The 19,752-nt window shown below is 46.9% G+C and overlaps 2 protein-coding genes and 1 long non-coding RNA gene across 6 annotated transcripts; 1 reads left to right on the forward strand and 2 right to left on the reverse strand.

Annotated features, from left to right (window-relative positions):
- Nucleotides 1–792: 792 nt before the first annotated feature.
- On the reverse strand, nt 793–6,419 carry PDCD2L (programmed cell death 2 like). The gene is made up of 7 exons (XM_064386961.1): nt 6,198–6,419; nt 5,947–6,110; nt 5,717–5,786; nt 4,281–4,720; nt 3,147–3,260; nt 1,444–1,592; nt 793–949 (listed from the first exon to the last, which is right to left on the reverse strand). Exons 1-7 carry the CDS (start codon nt 6,306–6,308, stop codon nt 819–821), a joined length of 1,179 nt encoding a protein of 392 aa, XP_064243031.1. The 5' UTR covers nt 6,309–6,419; the 3' UTR covers nt 793–818.
- Nucleotides 6,419–16,629, forward strand: LOC135279516 (uncharacterized). 4 transcript variants are annotated; one of them, XR_010346741.1, is made up of 6 exons: nt 6,419–6,558; nt 7,463–7,625; nt 7,957–10,306; nt 12,555–13,517; nt 14,700–15,424; nt 15,961–16,629. It is a non-coding gene; the product is annotated as an uncharacterized LOC135279516 (long non-coding RNA). The 4 variants fall into 4 exon arrangements; XR_010346743.1 differs by having other exon boundaries at nt 7,957–9,716; XR_010346742.1 differs by lacking the exon at nt 12,555–13,517.
- LOC135279514 (fatty acyl-CoA hydrolase precursor, medium chain-like) lies at nt 7,855–18,306 on the reverse strand. Its single transcript, XM_064386960.1, has 14 exons — nt 18,085–18,306; nt 16,625–16,817; nt 15,820–15,964; nt 15,257–15,390; nt 14,767–14,920; nt 13,774–13,875; nt 12,838–12,942; nt 12,658–12,711; nt 12,051–12,191; nt 11,880–11,966; nt 10,757–10,904; nt 10,439–10,570; nt 10,045–10,117; nt 7,855–9,625 (listed from the first exon to the last, which is right to left on the reverse strand). The coding sequence occupies exons 1-14, from the start codon at nt 18,155–18,157 to the stop codon at nt 9,451–9,453; spliced, it is 1,716 nt and encodes a 571-aa protein (XP_064243030.1). The 5' UTR covers nt 18,158–18,306; the 3' UTR covers nt 7,855–9,450.
- Between the last annotated feature and the right edge of the window lie 1,446 nt (nt 18,307–19,752).

Below are 19,752 nucleotides of genomic sequence, written 5' to 3' on the forward strand. Positions count from 1 at the left end.
TTTCCTCTCCTGCCCACCTCCCCTTATTTTAAACTCACACTTTCAGTGCATTAATTTATGTTGCAGCATTAAACCTGTACAGAATGCTCTAAGGAAACTCAAATTACTTTTCCTTCAGTCAGTGAAGATACTGCAGTTCAGCCTAAGCCAACAGGGAAGGTACAGGAGAATGCAGATGGTTTTAACTCAAGCTGCACCACCCCCCTGCACTGAGGCAGGTGCTGAGCCCAGTTCTGCACCTGTGAGAACACAAGGGTTAACTCAGCCCAGCACCTTCTCCCCACACAAACCCACGGCACTGCTCATTTTACCACACAAATGGAACCTTTCCTGCACTGGGAAAACACAGAAAAGCTTCATGTTGGAAGGCTGCAGGGACAGCAAGGCCCTTCAGCCACTCCCCACAAATTTCCAGTCCATGGTCAAATCAAAAGAGAATTGCTTTTTAAAATGAGGCTGGCATTAAGCTCTGCTAAGAGTTTCTAAATACTGGATTCTGTGTGGCTGATGGATACTAATAGTATAGGACAAAGGTTTTCTCCTTTACTTTTTTCCCAAATGCTAAGAGTAACTAGAACTGTGAAACAATCTCTACACTTCAATTTCCATGTGTATCTGAAGTATGCAAATGTTGCCACCACATTTTAGAGGCATGCTAATATCCTTAAATCGGTTATTCTTGGAAATAAGCACAATGCCATCTAACAAATTTAATTTTTCACCATATCTGAGGAAAATTCTGTTATGCACTTACACACTTGTAGTAAAAGAAACTGAAACACCCCAACAGACTTTTGATCTATGCAGAGAAATACAATTTATTTAAATAATCTCTGATCCGGGTCTTCTTGTACAAAAATAAATTCTTCAAGAGGGGTTTGATGATCTGTCGGCCAACAGCTTCTCTCACATGTGTAAACTATAACAGTTCCAAATTCCACTGACAGATCTAAAAACAAAGCAACACAGGTACAAAAGGGTATGAAAAGGGACATAATCAGGAGCTAGTGCTTACCACTAGACATGGTAAAAATTAATTCAGTCTCCTCTGTAAACAGCATTTTCTACTGTTAAACATTTTAAAAGCAGCCAAATTAGAATTTTCAAAGGGATTTTTAAGTGTCTGCAATCTTATCTCACAGCGTTTATTATCTTCCAAGGCCTCCTTTAAGAGGCAATAAAGACAAATACTCCCATGGCCATGGAATTATCCCTACTGCAGTTATTTAATTCACTAGTGAACAACTCCAACTGTAATCAGAGTCTCCATGAAGGAGAGTTCTCCCTTTGCTCACTGAAATCTGTAATGGAGACAGCAGATTCTCTGAACACCACCACTGTGGTTAAGCACGTGTGGGTAGCTGCAAACAACCCAAATTACAGTTCACTGCACTCTCCCAAAAAGGAGACTGCAAGAAATATTGACTGAGCCAAGCCAAGCACCTGAGTCACTCTGGAGCATGCTGACCAGCGTGGGCATCAGCTGGAACTCAAACACTCTGCTGCTTCCACAGACACTGCAGGCTGGAATATCCTGGTCCAGGTTGGCTGGAGGACATGTGATGAACAAAGGCTGGCCACCCCAAGAGTATCTGAGAGAAGACAGGGAGGAGAAAATTATCATTTTTAAAACATCTAAATTTGATAGGAAATCTTATGTGCTCGAAAGAAACAGTGTTCAGGAGTTGCTGAAATCTCTGAACCTGCTTCAAGTAAAAACATGGTTGTGAGTCAGAAGCTTCAAAGGAGTCATGAACCAAAAAATAAAGTCAGGGAGGGGGAAGTACTTGTTAGGTTAATGCTTGGAAAATCTTAAGGAAAGAGCTGGATTTAGAGGAGACAAATGCTTTGAATGGACACCTCCAAAATATGCTGTACCAGAATAATTTCATTAAGTAAACTACACTTTCCTGAAAATTGGAATTGTAAACAGTGGCAATAAAAATTCAACAAGATTTAATACCAAATTGGTCTCAAAACCACTGTAGCTATGGCTCAGAAGTGATGGTTAATTTGTCAGAGCTACCAGAGCTTCACAGCTAGCAGGAAACAAAGACCAAGGATGGTTTCCAGTGAATGTCAAGCAAGAGATTCTGTGCTCTGCAGGCAGGGGAAATGGGAGCCTAAGAGCACACTGAGAGTCCCCAGGGAGGGCAAAGGGAGGCTGTGGAAAGACTGTAACCAGCCCAGGGAGCACGAGAGCTGGTGTTTTAGAGGAATGGCAAATTCAAAGAGCACAATACTGCAAAGAGACAGAGTGCCAGTGCACTCTGCATTAGCAAATCTCCTGTATAATCTCTGACAATTAATGGAAGTGTCTCATGTTTCTTTTCTGTCTAACCAGCCACTCAGACTTTTAACTCCTCATCAAAAAGGGTCCAGTTAGTTCCACCTGGTACTGGAAAGCTGGTGAACAAAAGCCCTGTCACTACACTGAGACAGCCTGACCAGACAGGCAGCACTGGACTCCCCGGAACAGTTGGTGTGATCCATGAAAACCTGTATTTTCTGGTACTATGAATGATTTATGATTTACTCTTCACTATATCCCATCCAGAATGAGCTCCTCTCTCAGGAAGAGCAGCTACTCTGAGGTTACACCTGCTTCTGCTCCAGGAAAAACAGCAGATGTACAAGACCTGAAGACTGCTGGGTGCTGAGGGGAATCCACAATGAGCTGCAGCTCTGGGGCTTTAAAACAAGAAACTCCTTGCAGGACAAACATTAGAAATTCCAAAGAGATCACAAAATTTCAGAGGAGCAGGTAGCCTTGGAAATGTATCACAACAGCACACCACTGTGTTACACTTCCACCTCAACACTGGAAATCTCTGAGCCTGGATTTCAGTGAGGCTTCAAAGGCACTCAGGGTCTCTCCTCATCAGGTCTTATGTCTAAAGTCTCCCATAGCCAGAGCCATGGTCTCTGATCCTGCTTGGCTTTTCTTCTACTTAAACTTAGTATGAAGAAAGCCCAACCAGGGACTGAAGTCTGACCAGAGACATGGCAACAGCCTCTACAGCAGCTTTTTTTAAATTAAGGAATTAAAACATAGACATATTTTCAAATAAAGAATGTATTTTGATGTACAAACCATCCATGCCAATGATTTCTATCTCCCTGTTACAACCAGGTTGTCAACATACCTTAAAATCTGTTCAGGACATACAGATATTCTTTTCATGAATTTATGGAATGTGTGATCCCAGTTTTTGACTTCATTCTTCTCATATTTTTCATTACCATCTTCACCTGCAAAACTGTATGAAAAAAAGAAACAAACTGTCCGGTAAGGTTTCCAATATGACATGTTTTAAATAAGAAATGGTTACTATAAACTCACATTAAATTATACTAAATACACTGAAAAAGATGTATGTGTTAAGAGAAAATTCCTGTTAGAGGCTGCAAGTGAACATTTTGCTTCTAGTTCTTTGGTTTCTGGTCACTTACAATTACTAACAGTGTTTTCACCTATCATATTGGACTCAAATCCACCAGATATCTGCTGTATTCCATCAAAACCCCTTTCCTCTAATAACTACTCAAACATTTTTGTGCTTTTTAAATTATGATGTTGTCTTTTTCAATTTTGAATCAAGCCTAGTTAACGTTCTACGATTTTGTAAAGGTCAACAAAAATCAACAGGACCCCACTGCTGAAAAGTCTTCTGTGCAGATTCTGCAGTTGACAGCAGCTTTAGGTGTGACCAAATTCAATGCTGTTCTCAATCCAGGCACAAGAGGCTGAAAGTCCTCACCGTGACCACCTAAGTTAAATATTTGTTGAAGAAAATATGTTCAGTAAGCACGCTCAACAACTGTTTTTCAGGCAACTTTTACCAAAGCTTCAGGTGTCTTTCCATCAGCCAGCTCTCTAGCCAAAATCCCAAAAAAGTTAAACTCCTGAAAAAGCAACTAAAACGTAAGAAAAGCTTTAGCCCTGTAAAGAAAAAAGCGTGGAGTGTCATGATATAAAGTCATGCCATTTGGCACAGATCTTGTTTCAGGGACTGACCATGCATTGCACCACCTGGAGCCCATGGCCACTGCTCAGTCACTCAGAGACAGCAGAGCTGCAACCACCTTTGAGTAACTCCAGGTTTGGCAGCACTGGGTGCACTGCTCTGCTCTTGCTGCACAGCACCCCAATGGTTCCTAAAGGAGCTTCCAGAAAACACCATTCAGCTTTAGTCAGAGTCCCATTTAGATTCTCAGTCAGCATCCAGGAAACCACACAATTCCTTCTGTTTCACCGTGAAACGCAGACCTGTTCTCACCTCTCTGACATCATCTGTTCCAAATCAACACACTCTCTCTGCTGATACTCCTTCAGTAGCTTGTCTGCATGATCTGTATCAAGGAAACCCATGTAGTCTTCCTCATCCACAACATTAATGTAGAAGGGCTGGAACACAGGAGCTGAAGCAGCCATTGCCATCACCACGTCCTCCCTGGCTGCAGGATGTGTGTCCTGGGCTCCTGGGCCATCCATGTCCTCCCTGGCTGCAGGATGTGTGTCCTGGGCTCCTGGGCCACTGGCAGGCTCAGACAGGTGCAGCTGCTGGAGCTGGCATGCACACTCCACCTCGCTGCTCACAGCTTCCTTTAGGCCAAGCAGCTCAAGGGAGGCACATGGAGGAGCCTCTGCTCCATCACAGGCTCCCCAGTCATCTGCATCTTCACACCAATCCTTCGCAGCTAAGTTTGATTCTTGTTTCTGAGAATCAAAAAAAAAAAAGGGGAAGAGAACATTGCCAAGGTCTGCCACCCTGATGCACTTCAAATCCAGCTTCTCACAGATGGGAGAACTGAGACCTCAACCTAATGCTCGGTCTTTTTGCACCTACTCTCCTCACCGCGGTACTTTCCAACAAACCAAGTTTATTTCCCAGCCCAGCAGTTAGAGCAAAACACCTCACACTGGAGAATCTGAGGAAGAATTCATCAGCCCTCTGAGTGGCCCTGGTGCCTCCTGCTCCCATCCCTAGCTGTGGCTGTGGCACAGCCCCTGCCAGCTGAAGCAGCTACTGCACCCAACAGGAATTGTGCACCCAAAGGGCAGAACACAGAAGGAAATAATAAAACACCGCCATCATTTTACCAGAGTAAAAACCATTTACCACAGGCCAAGATTCCACATTGCAAATGCACCCACTGAATACCAACCTCCCTGCCTGCCTCCTGCCACTAGTTTGGTGCCACCCTACTCTTCCAACCTGCTTTAGCCAACATGCTGTTTTTCCTCACAAGTATATTAATAATTATTGAGTCACATTAATTCAAAAGCTCGTGTTAAAATTCAAATAGATAATTTAAAAGAGAAGACAAAGAAAACAGATTAAAAATCCACACCTAAACCGTACAGCCAAATCCACTTAAAGTTGGAAAATAAAGTTTTGTCAACTAAACTATTAAGTATCATTTTGGTCATGCAGCTACACTGCAATGTCCCCTTTAAAACCAACCTGGCACAGATCACAAACAGGAGCTTAAACACTATTTAACTGTCTTACAGTAAACAGCCTAGTGCAGCGACACAAACTCCGTGCCCACGGCTTCCCCCACAGGCACAGCCCGTGACAGGAACCACCACAGAGCGCAGCTGCTGCAGCGGGTCACGGCTCTGCAAACGAGGGGATGCAGGCTGTGCAACTCCTGCATCTCAGAGCGCACCCCGGCAGGCCGAGCCGAGCCGGGCCGAGCCGAGCCGTACCTGCTTGACGCCGACAGCTCGGCTCTGTTTATCCTGGGCCTGCGAGTACTGGGAGCGCAGCACCTTCCAGCTTCCACGTGCGGGGCAAAGAGAAACACAGGGTGAGTGGGACAGCTGACCGGCGGCAGGAATAACAACAACAGCAGCAATAACAACAACAACAGCAATAACAACAACAACAGCAATAACAACAGCAATAACAGCGAGGAGCGCCCCGGCCCCGGGCTCACCTGCGGGCGGCTCCCCAGCAGCGCGGCGCGGCGCAGGCGAACACGTGGAGCGCGCGGTGCGCGGGGCCGCGCTCCAGCGGGCAGTACACCTGCACCAGCAGCAGCAGCGCCCGCCCGCACCGCGCGCACCGCGGCGGGCCCGCCCGCACGGCCGGCACCCAGTCCTGCAACACCGACACCTCCGCTCAGGCCCGGCCGCGCGCCCCGCGCCACGGCCGCGCCCCGCCAGCCCCTGCCCGCCCCGGCCCTACCGCGGTGCCGCCCAGCTTGTTGGTGGCCCACGCGGGGAGCGGCCCGGCCGGGCCCGGCCCCGCCATGGCGGCGTCGCGCAGCCCCAGCAGCACGGGCGGCCCGCCCGCCATGGCCCCGCCGCGCGCGCGCCCGTCCCGCCCGCCGTGCGCGCGCCCGCGGGCCGGGCGTTCCCCTCAGGGCGCGGCGAGGCCGGGCCCCGGAGCGGCCCTTCCCTGCCCGAGTCCCGGCACTGATTCACCCGCACTCCTGCGCTCAGAGGCACGGGGTGGCAAATCCACGAAGCGAGCAGCACGACCGGCCAAACTTTCCACTATTTTCACCTTTAAGCAAACAAAGACATGAATGTGTATTGGTTACAAGGTACGTAGTTCCCCTAACAATTAGTATTCTCTCTTCTGTTGGTTAATGAGTGTCTCATTCTGCTCATCCCTGCCATGCTCTCTCTCCTCCCGAGGCTCGCTGCTTTCCTGTGCGCTGCTCCAGGGCTCGGTGCTCCTGACCCGCCCCTGCCGCAATTCCCCTGGGCCCACTCGGAGCTGGTTCCACAGTCACTGAGCTGCCTTGGTTCCTTTCTGCCTTATCCTGGGGGTTCTGACCAATGTCCTCGTGCCCCCCGAATTCTGCATTCCTCGTGTATCGATGGAAATCCTTCTCCCGAGCTCTGTTCACTCTCACGGGACAGAGATTGGAACATGTCCAGCCCCAAACCTTAACAAGGGTTAACAATTCTGCTGACCAGGAATTTGTGTTTCTAACACCTGGACATCACTAAGAGCTTGTTGGACTCTCTGTTTCACAGATAAATCTCCTTCCTTGTTGATCAGGTTTGCAAGTTACAAAGATCAAACAGCAAAGAACATCCTATCTTAATAAAAATATGCATATTTCACACTTAGCACCAAGATGATCTGAGAAGCAGGACTGGCACAGAACAAACATACCTGACTACCTTGTGTCCTGGGTTGACTATATGATGCTTTTATCCCCAATCGTCTTGTTCTGTTTATACTGAATAATAAGTTTTACACCTTTAAGACTCTCTTCCAGACAGTGAGGAGGGGAGGGAAGAAGCGCGCAGTTTGTTTTCAGACTGCTCTCACTCCTCCACATTCCTGCTCCTGGACTGTGTTGTCTGCGGATAGACAGACAGCCGGACAGAGCTCCTTTTTTCCCTTTTTCTTGCTTTTAGTTAGTTTTAGCTAGCTGAGGCAAAGAAGTTCTCTGCATTGTGATTGTTTTTCCTTTTTTCTTGGACCTGTTCAAGCCTGCTCTGCACTGAACACCCAGAAGAGCACCGGCAGCTCCACCTGTGGCCCCCCTGGCCGGGCCTGGGCCGCGGCGTTTCCAGCACCAGAGAGACTGATCAAAGACTGAGTGAGCCGAGCTGCAACCTGGGGAGGGGACTGTTCTGAGCTTTCTTTGGAGCAGTAAGAAGTTTTATTGTTAATATTGTTTGGTTTCTATTGTTTAATAAACAGGTTTCTTTCCACTTTTCTCCAAGGAGATATTTTCTCCCGAACCGGTTGGAGCGGGGAGGGGCAATTGAATCTGCTTTTGTAGAGAAGCCCCTTTGGGGGTTATCTCCCAAACTTGCCCTAAACCAGGACACCTTGGAAAGGCAATTATAGTAATTATGGATAATTAATAAACTTCAAAAAAGATTAAGGCTTTTATTGACAGAATGTGAAAAACAGAACAGCAGTAGTTCTTGCTGAATAGTATCAGTAAATATACTGCTAACAATTTCTTCAACTATAGGTGCAGCTGGGAATCTGGACCAAGTGGCCATGAATACTCAAGCTATGAAATAAAATGAGGTTTGGAACATAATGGAAGTATCTGCTGTTTAAATGTAGCCCATTCACTGTGGCCATGGTGTTATTCCTTTCTCAGCTGTTTGACAGTGTACCAGTCTTAATATTTGGGCTTCAAAATGCAGAGATGGACAGAGCACTTCCTCTCACACAGTCAGAAAGGATTTGTTATCATGTGTGCCTAATAAGAGACCTCCCTTCCACCCAGGAGTTCTACTCATGGCTTTGCATTGCCAAAGACACAGGATTTCTTCTGTCTTGTCAGGATAATGGTTTGTGTGAACGTACAGGGACAGACACATTGATTCAACAAACACACCACTAATGGACATAAAGGCTGGGTCAGACCAAAACAAGAGAAGGGGTAAGATATGTGTGACAGAACTAGCAGTATGGTTGCTGCAATTAGCTGTTACTAATTGCCACAAGTGGTGTTCTTCAGGAGGTATGGAAAATGCACCAAAGGGGGTGGCCAGGTAGTGCAGAGGACACTGCTTGAGATCCACAGGTGTACAAAAGCAAGTGCTCCCAGAGGTGAGGAGGAAGAAGAAGACTCCTCCAAAGGGTCAACACGTGCAGCAGGAGCTTGGGCTGTCCCTGTGAGAGCCCCCTGGGTGCTGTGGGATGTGGGAGCTGGGCACCAGCTGAAGGGGTGCTTGGAGTAGGGCTGTTGGTTTGTGGTCATGAGGAGAGCTCTCCTGGCTTCCTGGCTTCCCCCATTGTTCCTTGGTATCCTGCTTGCCGTGTAACTTGGCAAAAAAGGCACTTCCCTCCCTGTGCCCTGACCCCAGACCCAGCTGTGGGAGGCTGGGGGTCACAGTCTGCATGTCAGCAGATCTTCTCTGGTGGTGCTGGGCCAACAACGTGCAGAAGCACCTCCAGCCTTTGCTTCCCCCTTTGCATCTGCCAGGAAGGGTGGAAGGACACACAGTCACAGCCCAGAAGAGTTTGTGAAAGAGCCTTAAGCCGTGCAGACGCAGTTTGATGGATGCTCTGCTGCCTACAAGCTATTTCCAGTTAAAGAAAGCAGAAAGAGTCTCTAGGAGGGACAACTGACCATGCTCTTCTGCAAGAAGAAGGGCAGAAGCATATAAAATAGTCTCACACTTAGGGTATATTCTGTATTGATCATTTCCTATCAATTTCAGTTCATTTGCCCATTCCCACCTCAGTATTCATTTTTGATATGCACTGAGTAGGAACCATTGTCTGTCTGGACCTGGAAAGATTGTGGGGGTTTTTTCTGCTTGCTTCATTAAATAGTGATTTTCAGTCTGGCAAACATTCCAAATGCCCCTTGTTTCTCTCCCTCCAGTGTGATTAGCACAGCAGATTACACAACAGTGAGTTAGAAGGTGATTATTACTCTCTATGCTGACAAACTCATTTTCTCTCACTTTCCTTTGGGTTTTAAAGCAAACTGTACCCTTCATGGGTCTTATAAATCTGTGTGTTTTCTCCTTCCAGTCTGACTTTGTTTCGTGAGCTGTGCCCAAAACTCCACTCTGTGTTCTTTCAGTTTCTCTGCTGCCTTTTGCTCCAGGTCTATTCCCAGGTATTTTTCCTCCAGGTCATACTGAGGCCAATGGACCAAGCCCTCTCCGTTGGGATTTCTGGAAATAATAGGAGGAAAAGTTAGCTCTCCACTTGCCAATCCATTGCTCTCTGGCTGCTCAGGTTCAGAGCATTTCAGAAAGCCAGCAGGTGAGCCCAGATGATGTGATTCTGCTACCTGAATAAATTGGCAGTAGTTTTGGAAAAGGCTCATCAGTGGAACAGCAAAAGTGTAAAAGTTGCCATTAACTTTAGATCTAAAACTCCTTTGCAGATGGAGTAACTGCTCTTAGATTTTTTTCTTCCTCATGTCTGCAGGTTCTTTTAAAAGACCATTAGCAGAAGAAATTGCTTCAATATTTACCTTAAATTGTGCCAAATTTCTAGGAACCACCATATAAGTACTGCTTGAGGCAGGCAAGTATGTTGTGGGCAGCACAGACTGAACTTGAGCTGTAATCAGCATAGTGATTCTCACCCATTTTTAGCAAAGTTGGTCCAGTATCTCATAACAGTTCTGCTGAATTCATTTTCTTCTTTTGTAGCACCTCCTGCAAAGGGAGAGATGAAAGGGCCACATTAGAAAATAAAAAATGAGTATGAGCTATATCCATTGCAACACTTCTCCTGGTTGCCCTGAGCTCTTAGAGGTGTTTCCAGGACAGAATGATGTAATGGAAAGGATCTGCTACTGAGGACAGAGGATGTTTATGCTCATAGTAATGCTTATGATATATAAGGTAGGCTTATTGTATGTATAAGGTTTTTAATGCTTATAAGAGAGAAATTCCATTCTAAGGGCCTGTAGTAATTGAAATGAGTAATAGATATGAGGTTCTAAAAGGAATATGGAGTAACTATGGGTACATCACCAGCTAAGAATGGCTTTCCAAAGACAAAGGCAATCTCATCTCCATGATCTGCTTTGACAAACTCTGGTACCAAACCTTCCGCTGAACTCGGTCGATGTTGGAACTCATAAAAGTAGACTGGGTTGCCAGCATCTAGAGGATACAGAAAAGTGCTGGTTTGAGAGCTGAAAATACTGCTTCAAAGATGATAAACTTTCATGAAAAACCTTTTTACTTAAATGAAACCACTACCAGTTCTCTGGATAGTGAGAAGTGCTGCACACTGTCCCCGGCACCCCCAGATTGAATTCTACAGCTGCTCTGAAGCTGCTGGGTTACCTCTGTGGTGTCTGGCCACCTCCACAGCTGAGATGACAAAGTAGACATCTCCCATTGCATCCAGGAGGCCATCTCGGACCTGGGCAGGGCTTTCTGCATCCCCCATGTACTCCTTGTACACTCTGTCAACAACTTCAGACGTGAGGCCCTGCAACAGCAATGAAAGCCATTATAGTGATGATGAATATCAGAGGGAGTAACAGCAGTGGGTGAGTGTGGCCTCTGCACATCCCTGGCTAATTCCCAAACAACAGCTTTCAGAGAAAACCCCCAGCTGTGTCAGAGTGTGCCTGGGAGCTCAGATTGGAGTTACACAGCTATGCATACAGGTGATCTCAGGAAGAGAGGGATGCAAGATCAAAGGATCAACCACCTTCAGATAAACAGGAGTCAGTGATGCTGATTGTTCTCTCTTCTGTGGACACACCTTCATAACAGCACAGAAATCCTGCTGGATTTCATAAAATCCATTGATTGTTGTAGATGACCATAATTTCAGCCGTGCAGAACAAGCCTGGGCTCTGCATTTCCAAGGTCATGGTGGATGTTTGTGTCATTGAAGGTCCTGGCAAGTACTGGCCCTGCTTCTAGGGTCCTTAATTCTTACCTCTGAATCTGTACTTTTCTATGCAGGAGTTTCAGGAGAGCACAAAGGCATCACAAAGCCAAGAGATTTGTAAATTACAGGGAAGCAAAACCTCGAGAATCTGAATGAGGGTGTCAGTGCACCCCACATCTCTCGGGCTTTCCCTTCCAGTGCCCAGCTACTGCTCCAGGAGGTTGTGTCCCCTGGGTCTTCCCCCAGACCTGCTGGTATTCTGCATGTCTTGCATAAGCTGGGGGTATCTGAAATGTCCCAGGAGACCTTGTTTAGGTACCTGCATCACTCCTGGATTCCCACAGAACTCCTTTTGAAGAAGAGGGGCATTTAGGCTGGAAATGCAGAGAGTGTTTCCAGTCACTAGAGGTAACAGGAATGCAGCACCTCTGTGCCCGTTCCTGCCCCACTTGAGGGAGCTGTGCAGCACAATGGCATTTTCCTGAGAAATGTGTTCCTCCAGGGGTAAAAACAGCCCGACCAGCAAAGCAGCAGCACTGGGTTATTCTGAAACGGGTCTCTTACCTTGATGAATACTGCTAAGTTGCTCTGTAAAATCTGACGTGCAACATCTTTATCCAGACCATCCACAAAAGGAGGATATTTCATCATCTGTATGATACAGAGATTAATACTTACTAACACAGCCTCTATTTACAAAATGATGTATAAATTACAGCATTATAATTCTCTTACCATAGGAATTACCCATCCAAATTCACAGTTATTTACTCCTATGATGTATGGGACCTCATTGATTGATTTTTCAGATAGTAATTCCATGGGACTCTTTGGAAAAAAAGCACCATCTACACATGCACTGATGAAAAAGAAATCCTGAACAAAAAGGGAAAAAAGGAAGCTTCATTAAAACATTCTATTTGCTTCTAAAAGATGTTCAGATTTTAACTGCAGTTCCAAAGTGAAGCCAAATGAAAATACAAAAAGTAATGGTGTCCAAGCCATCTTAAATTTTTTTTTCTTACTGATTTTCAGCACTAGGCTGAAAACTGTGAAGATATTTCTAATATTTGTGAAGTAGAATTCATTATGTTGAATGTACATATTTTCTTAGTTCAATATGGCTATGGATGTGTGGAACAGTGGTGCAAAAAACAATTTCTGTATTGAAGTTTCAAAGGCACATAAGCATTGTGATAAGAACTTTTAAGTAGGACATAATGTATTATTTGATTTCAGGTCCTCCAGAATCATCTGTGCCATTTTCTTTTCCTTGCCCTGGTAGAGCATGACAGCAAAGCACAGGTATCTCCAAGTGCATGCAGAATGGAAGGGCAGGAACCTGTTTGCACTTGTCAGGTGAGCTCTCATTGCAGATCAGCAGTGCTGTCATGTCCTGAAAAATCAAGAAAGATTTTACATGCACTTCAGGTTCTCCTGCTATTACATCCCACAAAGAGTATTCTCTGGGATGAAAAGGTCTGAGATGTCATTTAAATGCAAGAACTATCATTTCACCTACCATTTTCAGTGTTATCTGTAGCAGTTCTTCTTCTGTTTTTCCTCTCAGGCATTCAACCATTGCAGCTGAACTGGATTTTTCACAGCCAGAGACAGCAGCAATTTTCTGCAAGCAGTGAGAACAAACAGTTTTGGCCACATTTCCTCTGTCTGGCTCTGCGAGACACTGAGTCCAGCAGGAGCAGCCAAAGCTCCTGCACAAAGGTTCCTGGAGCCTGGCTTGTCCCAGCTCCAGAGGCAGGGCACTGGAAGCCCTCACAATCCTTCACACCACAGGCTGGGCAGAAGGGAAAACCTCTGCCTGCAAGATGTTTTGATACAGAAATATTCTAAGACAATTCTGGTAAATAACATACTGGGCTGAGAAGGCTGGGTGACATACAGGAGTTAGAGAATAAACAACCATCTGCAGGGTAACAGAGAGCACATTCTACCAGTCTTGGGGACATCTTTTGGGCTGGAGCAAGAGCTGTCATTAGAGAGAGCTGTCTCTCTTATGTCCCAGCTTCCAGGTTCTGGAAATTGCTCCTTGCAGTTGAAGAGAAAAGAAAGGGGTGGAAGCCTGTAGTTCTCAAATTAAAAAAGGGGAATAAAGACCTGTTTATTTGCACACTACCAGCATCAAACAGGAGGGGAAGAGAAGAGTATTCAGAGTCTGGTGCCATTTTCCAGCCAAAAAGTGTAAGTTGAGGTTTTTTGAAGACACTACATGTTACCATATTCCTTTCCATTTCATTCTGCACTCTTTGTGGATATTTGGGTGTTTGAAAAGCAACACATGATGAAACATGTCCTGTTTGCACACAGAATTACTGTCTTTAATGATGGTCTGTTTTGTTTCCCAAGAAGGAAACCATGTTTCAATATTTTGGATTGAACAGTTTAAGATATGCAGAACTGTCAGGCAAAAGGAATTAAAATTACCACCAATACCCACTTGTGCATCCTCCTTAGGCTGGTCAGTGAACAAGCCCAGGGCTGCAGTGCCACTCTCTGAAATGGCCTTGTGGAACAAGCCCTTGGCCAGGGGAGATAAGACCTGTGAAAAAGCAAGGAGAAGCATGACAAGCACTGTGTTCTCCCCAGGGGTTTTGGGTTTCAGGATCAGCAGTGGCCATTTGGAGCATTTTGAAAGCCCACGTGGTAAGAGTGTCCTTGTGCAGGCTCTGGCCAAAGTCCAGCTGAGCAAAGTGCTTGGGCAGCACTGGCAGGGATGGGGAGTTCAGGGCCTTTGCCCTCCCCCTGCACTTTGCTTCCAGCGCCTGCCAGCACCACACTGCAGGGCAGGCACAGATGGGATGTGCCCGAGGCACTCTGGCTCTGCTGCAGGAGGGCAGCAAAGAGCTTTTGGCCAGAGGAAACAGGGATGTGTGTGCCAAGTGCAATGGAGCCTGGCTGGGCGGTGTGACCTGTGCCAAAGGGGGAGGGACTGGAGAAGGAGAGTGTCACAGCCAATGTGCTCCGTGTTGGAGTAAAGATTTTACACAGTCACAGGGTCACAAACTGCAGGGCTGCCTCAGCTACCAGGACTATTCACCTCAATCAATTGGCACAAGTGGTTGTCAAAGCAAACAGGAAATGAGCAAGAGTCCACAACTCCTGCTAAAGGACTTTTCTCATGTGATTAGACTTTGAGGGTTTTTTACAGTAAATAACAGAAAACCAAACCAATTAGAATTTAATTCAGCAGATGAGTAATAGCATTCTCTTACTTAAGTACAACATTTGAGTATGAAAATTGCACATTTTTATCATTCAAAATCTGGATTGTTTCTCTGTACTGCTGCCTTGTTATTGTGTCAAACACCCAGGTGATGTGTCACTGTAACACCATCCCTTTTCTCTCACTGGCTTCCCATGCAGATATTGAAAATGGATGGAGGGGTTATTTCCACTAAGTAATTACAGTTCAATATTACTGTGAACTTACAAGAGCAGAAACACTGATTCCTCCTGCAGATTCTCCAAAGATGGTGACAGATGCTGGATCTCCTCCAAAATGCAGGATATTTTCCTGAATCCACCGAAGAGCCGCCACTTGGTCTAAATATCCCCAGTTACCTCGGGCATGCTCATCACCAGTGCTGCAGGGAGAGAACAGAGGTGTTCAAATGCTCAATGCAAGCAGAGAGGCAGAGGAAGATACAATCTGTGCTCTAAGAAATCATCTGCCATTCTCTACACAGCAGTTCCCTACACGACTGACAAATGGATGGCTCGGGAAGCCCTGAGATTGGAGCAGCAGCCCCACAAGAACAGATCTGGAGGCTGCCTTGGGACTGCAAATTGTCCCCAGTGCTTGTAGGTGCAGTTCAGAAATGTTTCTTTGCATAAGCAAGTCTTCTGCACGTCTCTTTACAAAGGCTTTGCACACATCCTTTTGGAAATCACTTTGGACAAATTGAGATCCACAAGCTTACCTAAAATACCCAGCAATACCCAGTCTGTACTGAATTGCTACAACCACCACGTTGTCCAAGGCTGCTAATGCTGAGCCATCATATGACGAAGCTGCTCCAAAAACTAATCCACCTCCATGGATCCATACCAAGACCTGAAAAGAGATAAAGAGAATCAGCCCAGCACAGGTAAGAGCCCCCGGTGATAAAAACTAAAGATTATCAAACATCTAATATTTTGTGTTGATTCTTTCAGATTACATTTCACAAATTGTAGAAATCTTTAAAGACATGCAGGGCTGCACAATGGCACTGAGTTTGTTAAATGCCTGCACTGTGTCAGTGCCCTGTGACTTTGGACAGATCATTTAGATTAATTCAAGCACTGCTTACCTACATGCCAATACAATTTTACTTGTAAAATAGGATTTTGTGTCTCCTTTCAATTTCAGCTAATATTTGCTGGGACAAAGCATGTAAGTTGAGCATCACTACAAAAGTGCCCCTGCCTGTCTGCTCATGGCAGAGGTTGAAGGTTTGCTGTTAGATAATTTTGCTCAAGGTGTTATAAGGGTTTTGCTTACAGGCAGCTTCTCCTGTTTTCCTGCAGAAACAGGTGTGTACACATTTAGGTACAAGCAATCCTCAGACACTTGCAGAGGAACTTTCTCTTTTCTGTTGGTAATTATATCTGAAAAATGCTGTCCTTGTACTTGGTCCTGTAGACACCTGAATGAATGAAAAAGAAAGAAGCAAGAGAGAAATCACTAAAACCTGAAAGCTGTGAAGAGAAGCCTTTTTGGTACTTCCACAACAATGTGCCAAGCAGGAACTGATCTCCAGCTCCGTTCTAGATTGGTATGTGAAATACATATGAAAATAGAAATGAATCATTTTACATCCCCAACAGCTTTTTACATTGCAAAGGTAGATTTCAGCCCTGAGACACTAAACAGGGGCAGTAGGACAATGGGAGTGAGACATTTACAAGGTAGGTCAGATTTGTTGTGCATTTCTTATGTGCCCTTTTAAGCACTTGATTCAGCATTTTGCCCTCGTGTTGCATTCCAACATTTCCTCAGCTGCTCTCTGTCTCTGCTCCAAAGGTTTCTAGTGATTGGTGAGTGATGGGCAAGTGCTCCTGAGCCAGAGCATTGTCTGTCAGTGCTGCTCCATCTCAGTTCATCACTGCTGCCTGGGAAGCAGCAGCTTTTGGGAAAGAGAGCAGCTCACAGAGTGTCTTTAGAAATGCATGCACTGGAACAGCTGCAGGTGCAATGAGGGGGCACCAAGGCATTTGCCTTCATGGATGGCCCAGTGTGCACAGCAGTGTCATGGAAGTGCAGAGCTGGACATGGGGAAAGGTTCCGGGTTTGATCATTGCCTTACATTGGTGGGTAGGAAGTGGCATCTCTGACACCTTGCCATGGCTCCGGGGGCTGGGGCTCAGAAAACCTCAGTGATCCAAGGGGAGGCTTAGCAAAAGGAAGTGCCAAAAAGACATTCACAGTCCTCTCTGCTGTGTCCACTCTGAACTGGTACCCTCGCACTCTCCCGTATTTGGTCTCCGCTTCTGGTTGTTCTGTGGGACAGCAGCAGAATCACAGAATCACATCATTGCTCTGCTTGTAAGTAATTGCTAGATATGCTCCTTAAATATGCACCTTTTGCTCACTTAAACATGCAGTTTTTTTACGTAAAACTTCAACAATCTCTCATCAGATTTAACAGCACACTCGTCTGCTCTGTTTTTTTATTTTATTCTTTTATTTTACTAATTTGATCACTAGAGTTTCCTTATTTAAATTTTAGATTACCTTACTTATTCTAACACACTTTTATTGTGCCTTTAATAAAATCAGTCTAGCTGACATTAGTCAGTCTGCATTTTGATTGGTCTGTATGGCCATCTCCTTCAGGTATATAATATGTGTTGTCTTACCACACACACATTAGTGGTTGCGTAGAGATCTTAATCTTTTTTTTGCCCTGGGTTGTTAGATAAAAACCCAATAGATAGCTTGCATTAGGAAACGACAATCAACAGAGAAAATATATGCCAGACCCTTGAGAGTATGTACAGCCAAAAGAAAAAGCATCTAACACACCTAAAAATAGTCTGGCACAAGCATATCCTGGTTAACATTTAACTAAGACTCATTTTAATATTTGAGTGAAAGTTCAAAAATCGAATTACAGATGTTTTGTTGTGGCTGCTCAGCCTCAGCAGGCAAGATTTTAGGACAGGGATACGATTTTGCAATTTGCAAATGAGGCAAGTAAGACAAATAACTGAAAGGATATTAAAAAAGGAAATGAAATTTTGCTACTGCAGCTGAATTTGTGTGTTCATCCCTGCCTAAGGTTTTTGCCCATCCCTGCCCAGGGTTTGAACCTGGCTCAGCCCAGGGTTTGAGCCCAGCTCAGCCCAGGATTTGAGCCCATCCCAGCCCAGGGTTTGAGCCCATCCGAGCCCAGGGTTTGAGCCCAGCTCAGCCCAGGGTTTGAGCCCAGCTCAGCCCAGGGTTTGAGCCCATCCCTGCCCAGGGTCTGAGCCCAGGTCAGCCCAGGGTTTGAGCCCGGCTCAGCCCAAGGTTTGAGCCCAGCTCAGCCCAGGGTTTGAGCCCATCCCTGCCCAGGGTCTGAGCCCAGGTCAGCCCAGGGTTTGAGCCCGGCTCAGCCCAAGGTTTGAGCCCATCCCTGCCTAGGGTTTGAGCCCATCCCTGCCCAGGGTTTGAGCCCATCCCAGCCCAGGGTTTGAGCCCATCCCTGCCCAGGCTTTGAGCCCCGCAGGCCGCTGCAGCTGCCCTGTCCCCTCCGGGCGCCGAGGGCAGCAGCCCCGGTGTTACCTGCGGCCAGCAGCGCCGTGCCCCCGAGGAAGAGGATCGAGGCCAGCAGCGCCGTGTCCCTCGCAGCTGCCATGGTGCCGCTGGCACCGGGCCCGCGGGCCGGGCCTTTATGGGCTCGGCCCGGGCCCTTACGCAAGGCAGCCGCGGCTGAGGCGAGGGAGCGCTCGGGCTGCGAGCCAGGACGGGGCTGCCGGGCTCGGGCCGGGCTCGGGGAGCCCTCCTGCCCCACGGGGTCCCGCTGCCTCCCCGCTGCTCCTTCCCAGCGGCATTGCCAGCCTGCCGGGCACAGCGGGCTCCGGTGCTTTGGGAACAGCCCGGCCCTGCCGGCAGCGGTGTCCGGCTGCGGCCCCGGGGCAGCCTCTGCTCAGCCCCGGCACAGAGCTGCGAGGCACCGCGGCTCTGCTGGCTGCATCTGCTGCGTGTCTGTGAGCGTCTGCGCTGGGGACACGATCGAGCCGAGACCAAACCTACCGCCCGGCAAAGTCTGCTTTTGCTGAAGTAAACTTGAGCCATTTTTATGCTCAGAAAAGCATCTTTAGGACAAAAGCACCAATACTGGAAAAATCCCAGCTTTTCCTGCAGGGTGCAGGAGACACCTGTCACTCAGTTCGGTGTGTTCAGGGATGTTTGGAATAGTGTTGCAATGCAGTGACAAGAAGAAAGAGGTGAATGACAGCTTTTGTCAAGTGGGAGCAATATGAAAGGGTGGTAACTCCATATCTTACACATGTGCAAAATCCAGAGGATTGATTTCAATACATTTCACATCTATCATTGAAGGATGACATGAAAAGGAGAGAACAGATTAGCTGAGTAGAGATTTTCTGCTCACATTACCTGGGAGGTTGTGTTGGTTTTGTGCAGGTATTAGGCTCTGCCTTCTTCTTTATTTTTCTTCTCCTGACTCAGGAAGAGTCTTGCCCCAGCTCTTGCCCCAGACAGGCAGTTTTGCAATTTCAGGTCATGTGAATTCTCAGTTGTCAGAAGCAGCATTTCAAAGAATCAGCTGATACGATGACAGAGTGGTTTGGGTTGGAAGAAACCACCCAGCTCTACTCATGCCACCTCTGCCATGGGCAGGGACACCTTCGTGTCCAAGCTGGCCTTGGGCCCTGCCAGGGATGGGGCAGCCACAGCTGCTCTGGGCAGCTCGTGCCAGAGCCTCAGCACCCTCAGAGAGGGGAATTTCTTCTGTCCCTCTGATTTAAACCTGCCTTAGTTGGTTTGAAGCCCTTCCCCCTTGTCCTGTTGCTACCTGCCCTTGGCAAATGCCCCTCTCCATTTTTCTTGTAGGCTGCCTTGGGCTACTGCAAGGGGCTCTGAGGTCTCCCCAGAGCCTTCTCCTGTCCAGGCTGAACAGCCCAGCTCTCTCAGCCTGTCTGCACAGGAGAGTGCTCCATTCCTCCACATCCATTCCTGCTCACACCTCTCTTGACAGCTCAGTGGCTTACAAGACCCACAGTGCTTAAATGAGCTTAGCACATCTCTTGTGCTCCTGAGTCAATGCTGAGTGCTGTGGCTGGGCTTGTGCACTTTACTCCAAATGCTCCCTGTGCACTTTACTCCAGATCTTCCCCCACGTGTGTGCACAGGTGTGATTTACAGCCCCTGGAGATAAACGCCAGCCAGCTTTAACCCGGCTGCTCCCAGAGCAAACTGGTGGCAGGC

This window comes from Passer domesticus, chromosome 12 (assembly GCF_036417665.1).
Source record: "Passer domesticus isolate bPasDom1 chromosome 12, bPasDom1.hap1, whole genome shotgun sequence".
Lineage (NCBI taxonomy): Eukaryota > Metazoa > Chordata > Aves > Passeriformes > Passeridae > Passer > Passer domesticus.

Excerpts from the sequence above, each read along its gene's own strand:
- LOC135279514 (XM_064386960.1), bottom strand. The coding sequence starts at position 18,157 with ATGGCAGCTGCGAGGGACACGGCGCTGCTGGCCTCGATCCTCTTCCTC. Across the intron at positions 11,967-12,050 it reads TTGGATGGGTAATTCCTATG|ATGATGAAATATCCTCCTTT; the intron begins GTAAGAGAATTA and ends TGTATCATACAG. Across the intron at positions 10,571-10,756 it reads GGTGGCCAGACACCACAGAG|ATGCTGGCAACCCAGTCTAC; the intron begins GTAACCCAGCAG and ends TGTATCCTCTAG.
- PDCD2L (XM_064386961.1), bottom strand. The coding sequence starts at position 6,308 with ATGGCGGGCGGGCCGCCCGTGCTGCTGGGGCTGCGCGACGCCGCCATG. Across the intron at positions 5,787-5,946 it reads TGCTGGGGAGCCGCCCGCAG|CTGGAAGGTGCTGCGCTCCC; the intron begins GTGAGCCCGGGG and ends CGCACGTGGAAG. Across the intron at positions 1,593-3,146 it reads TGTCCTGAACAGATTTTAAG|ATACTCTTGGGGTGGCCAGC; the intron begins GTATGTTGACAA and ends GTCTTCTCTCAG.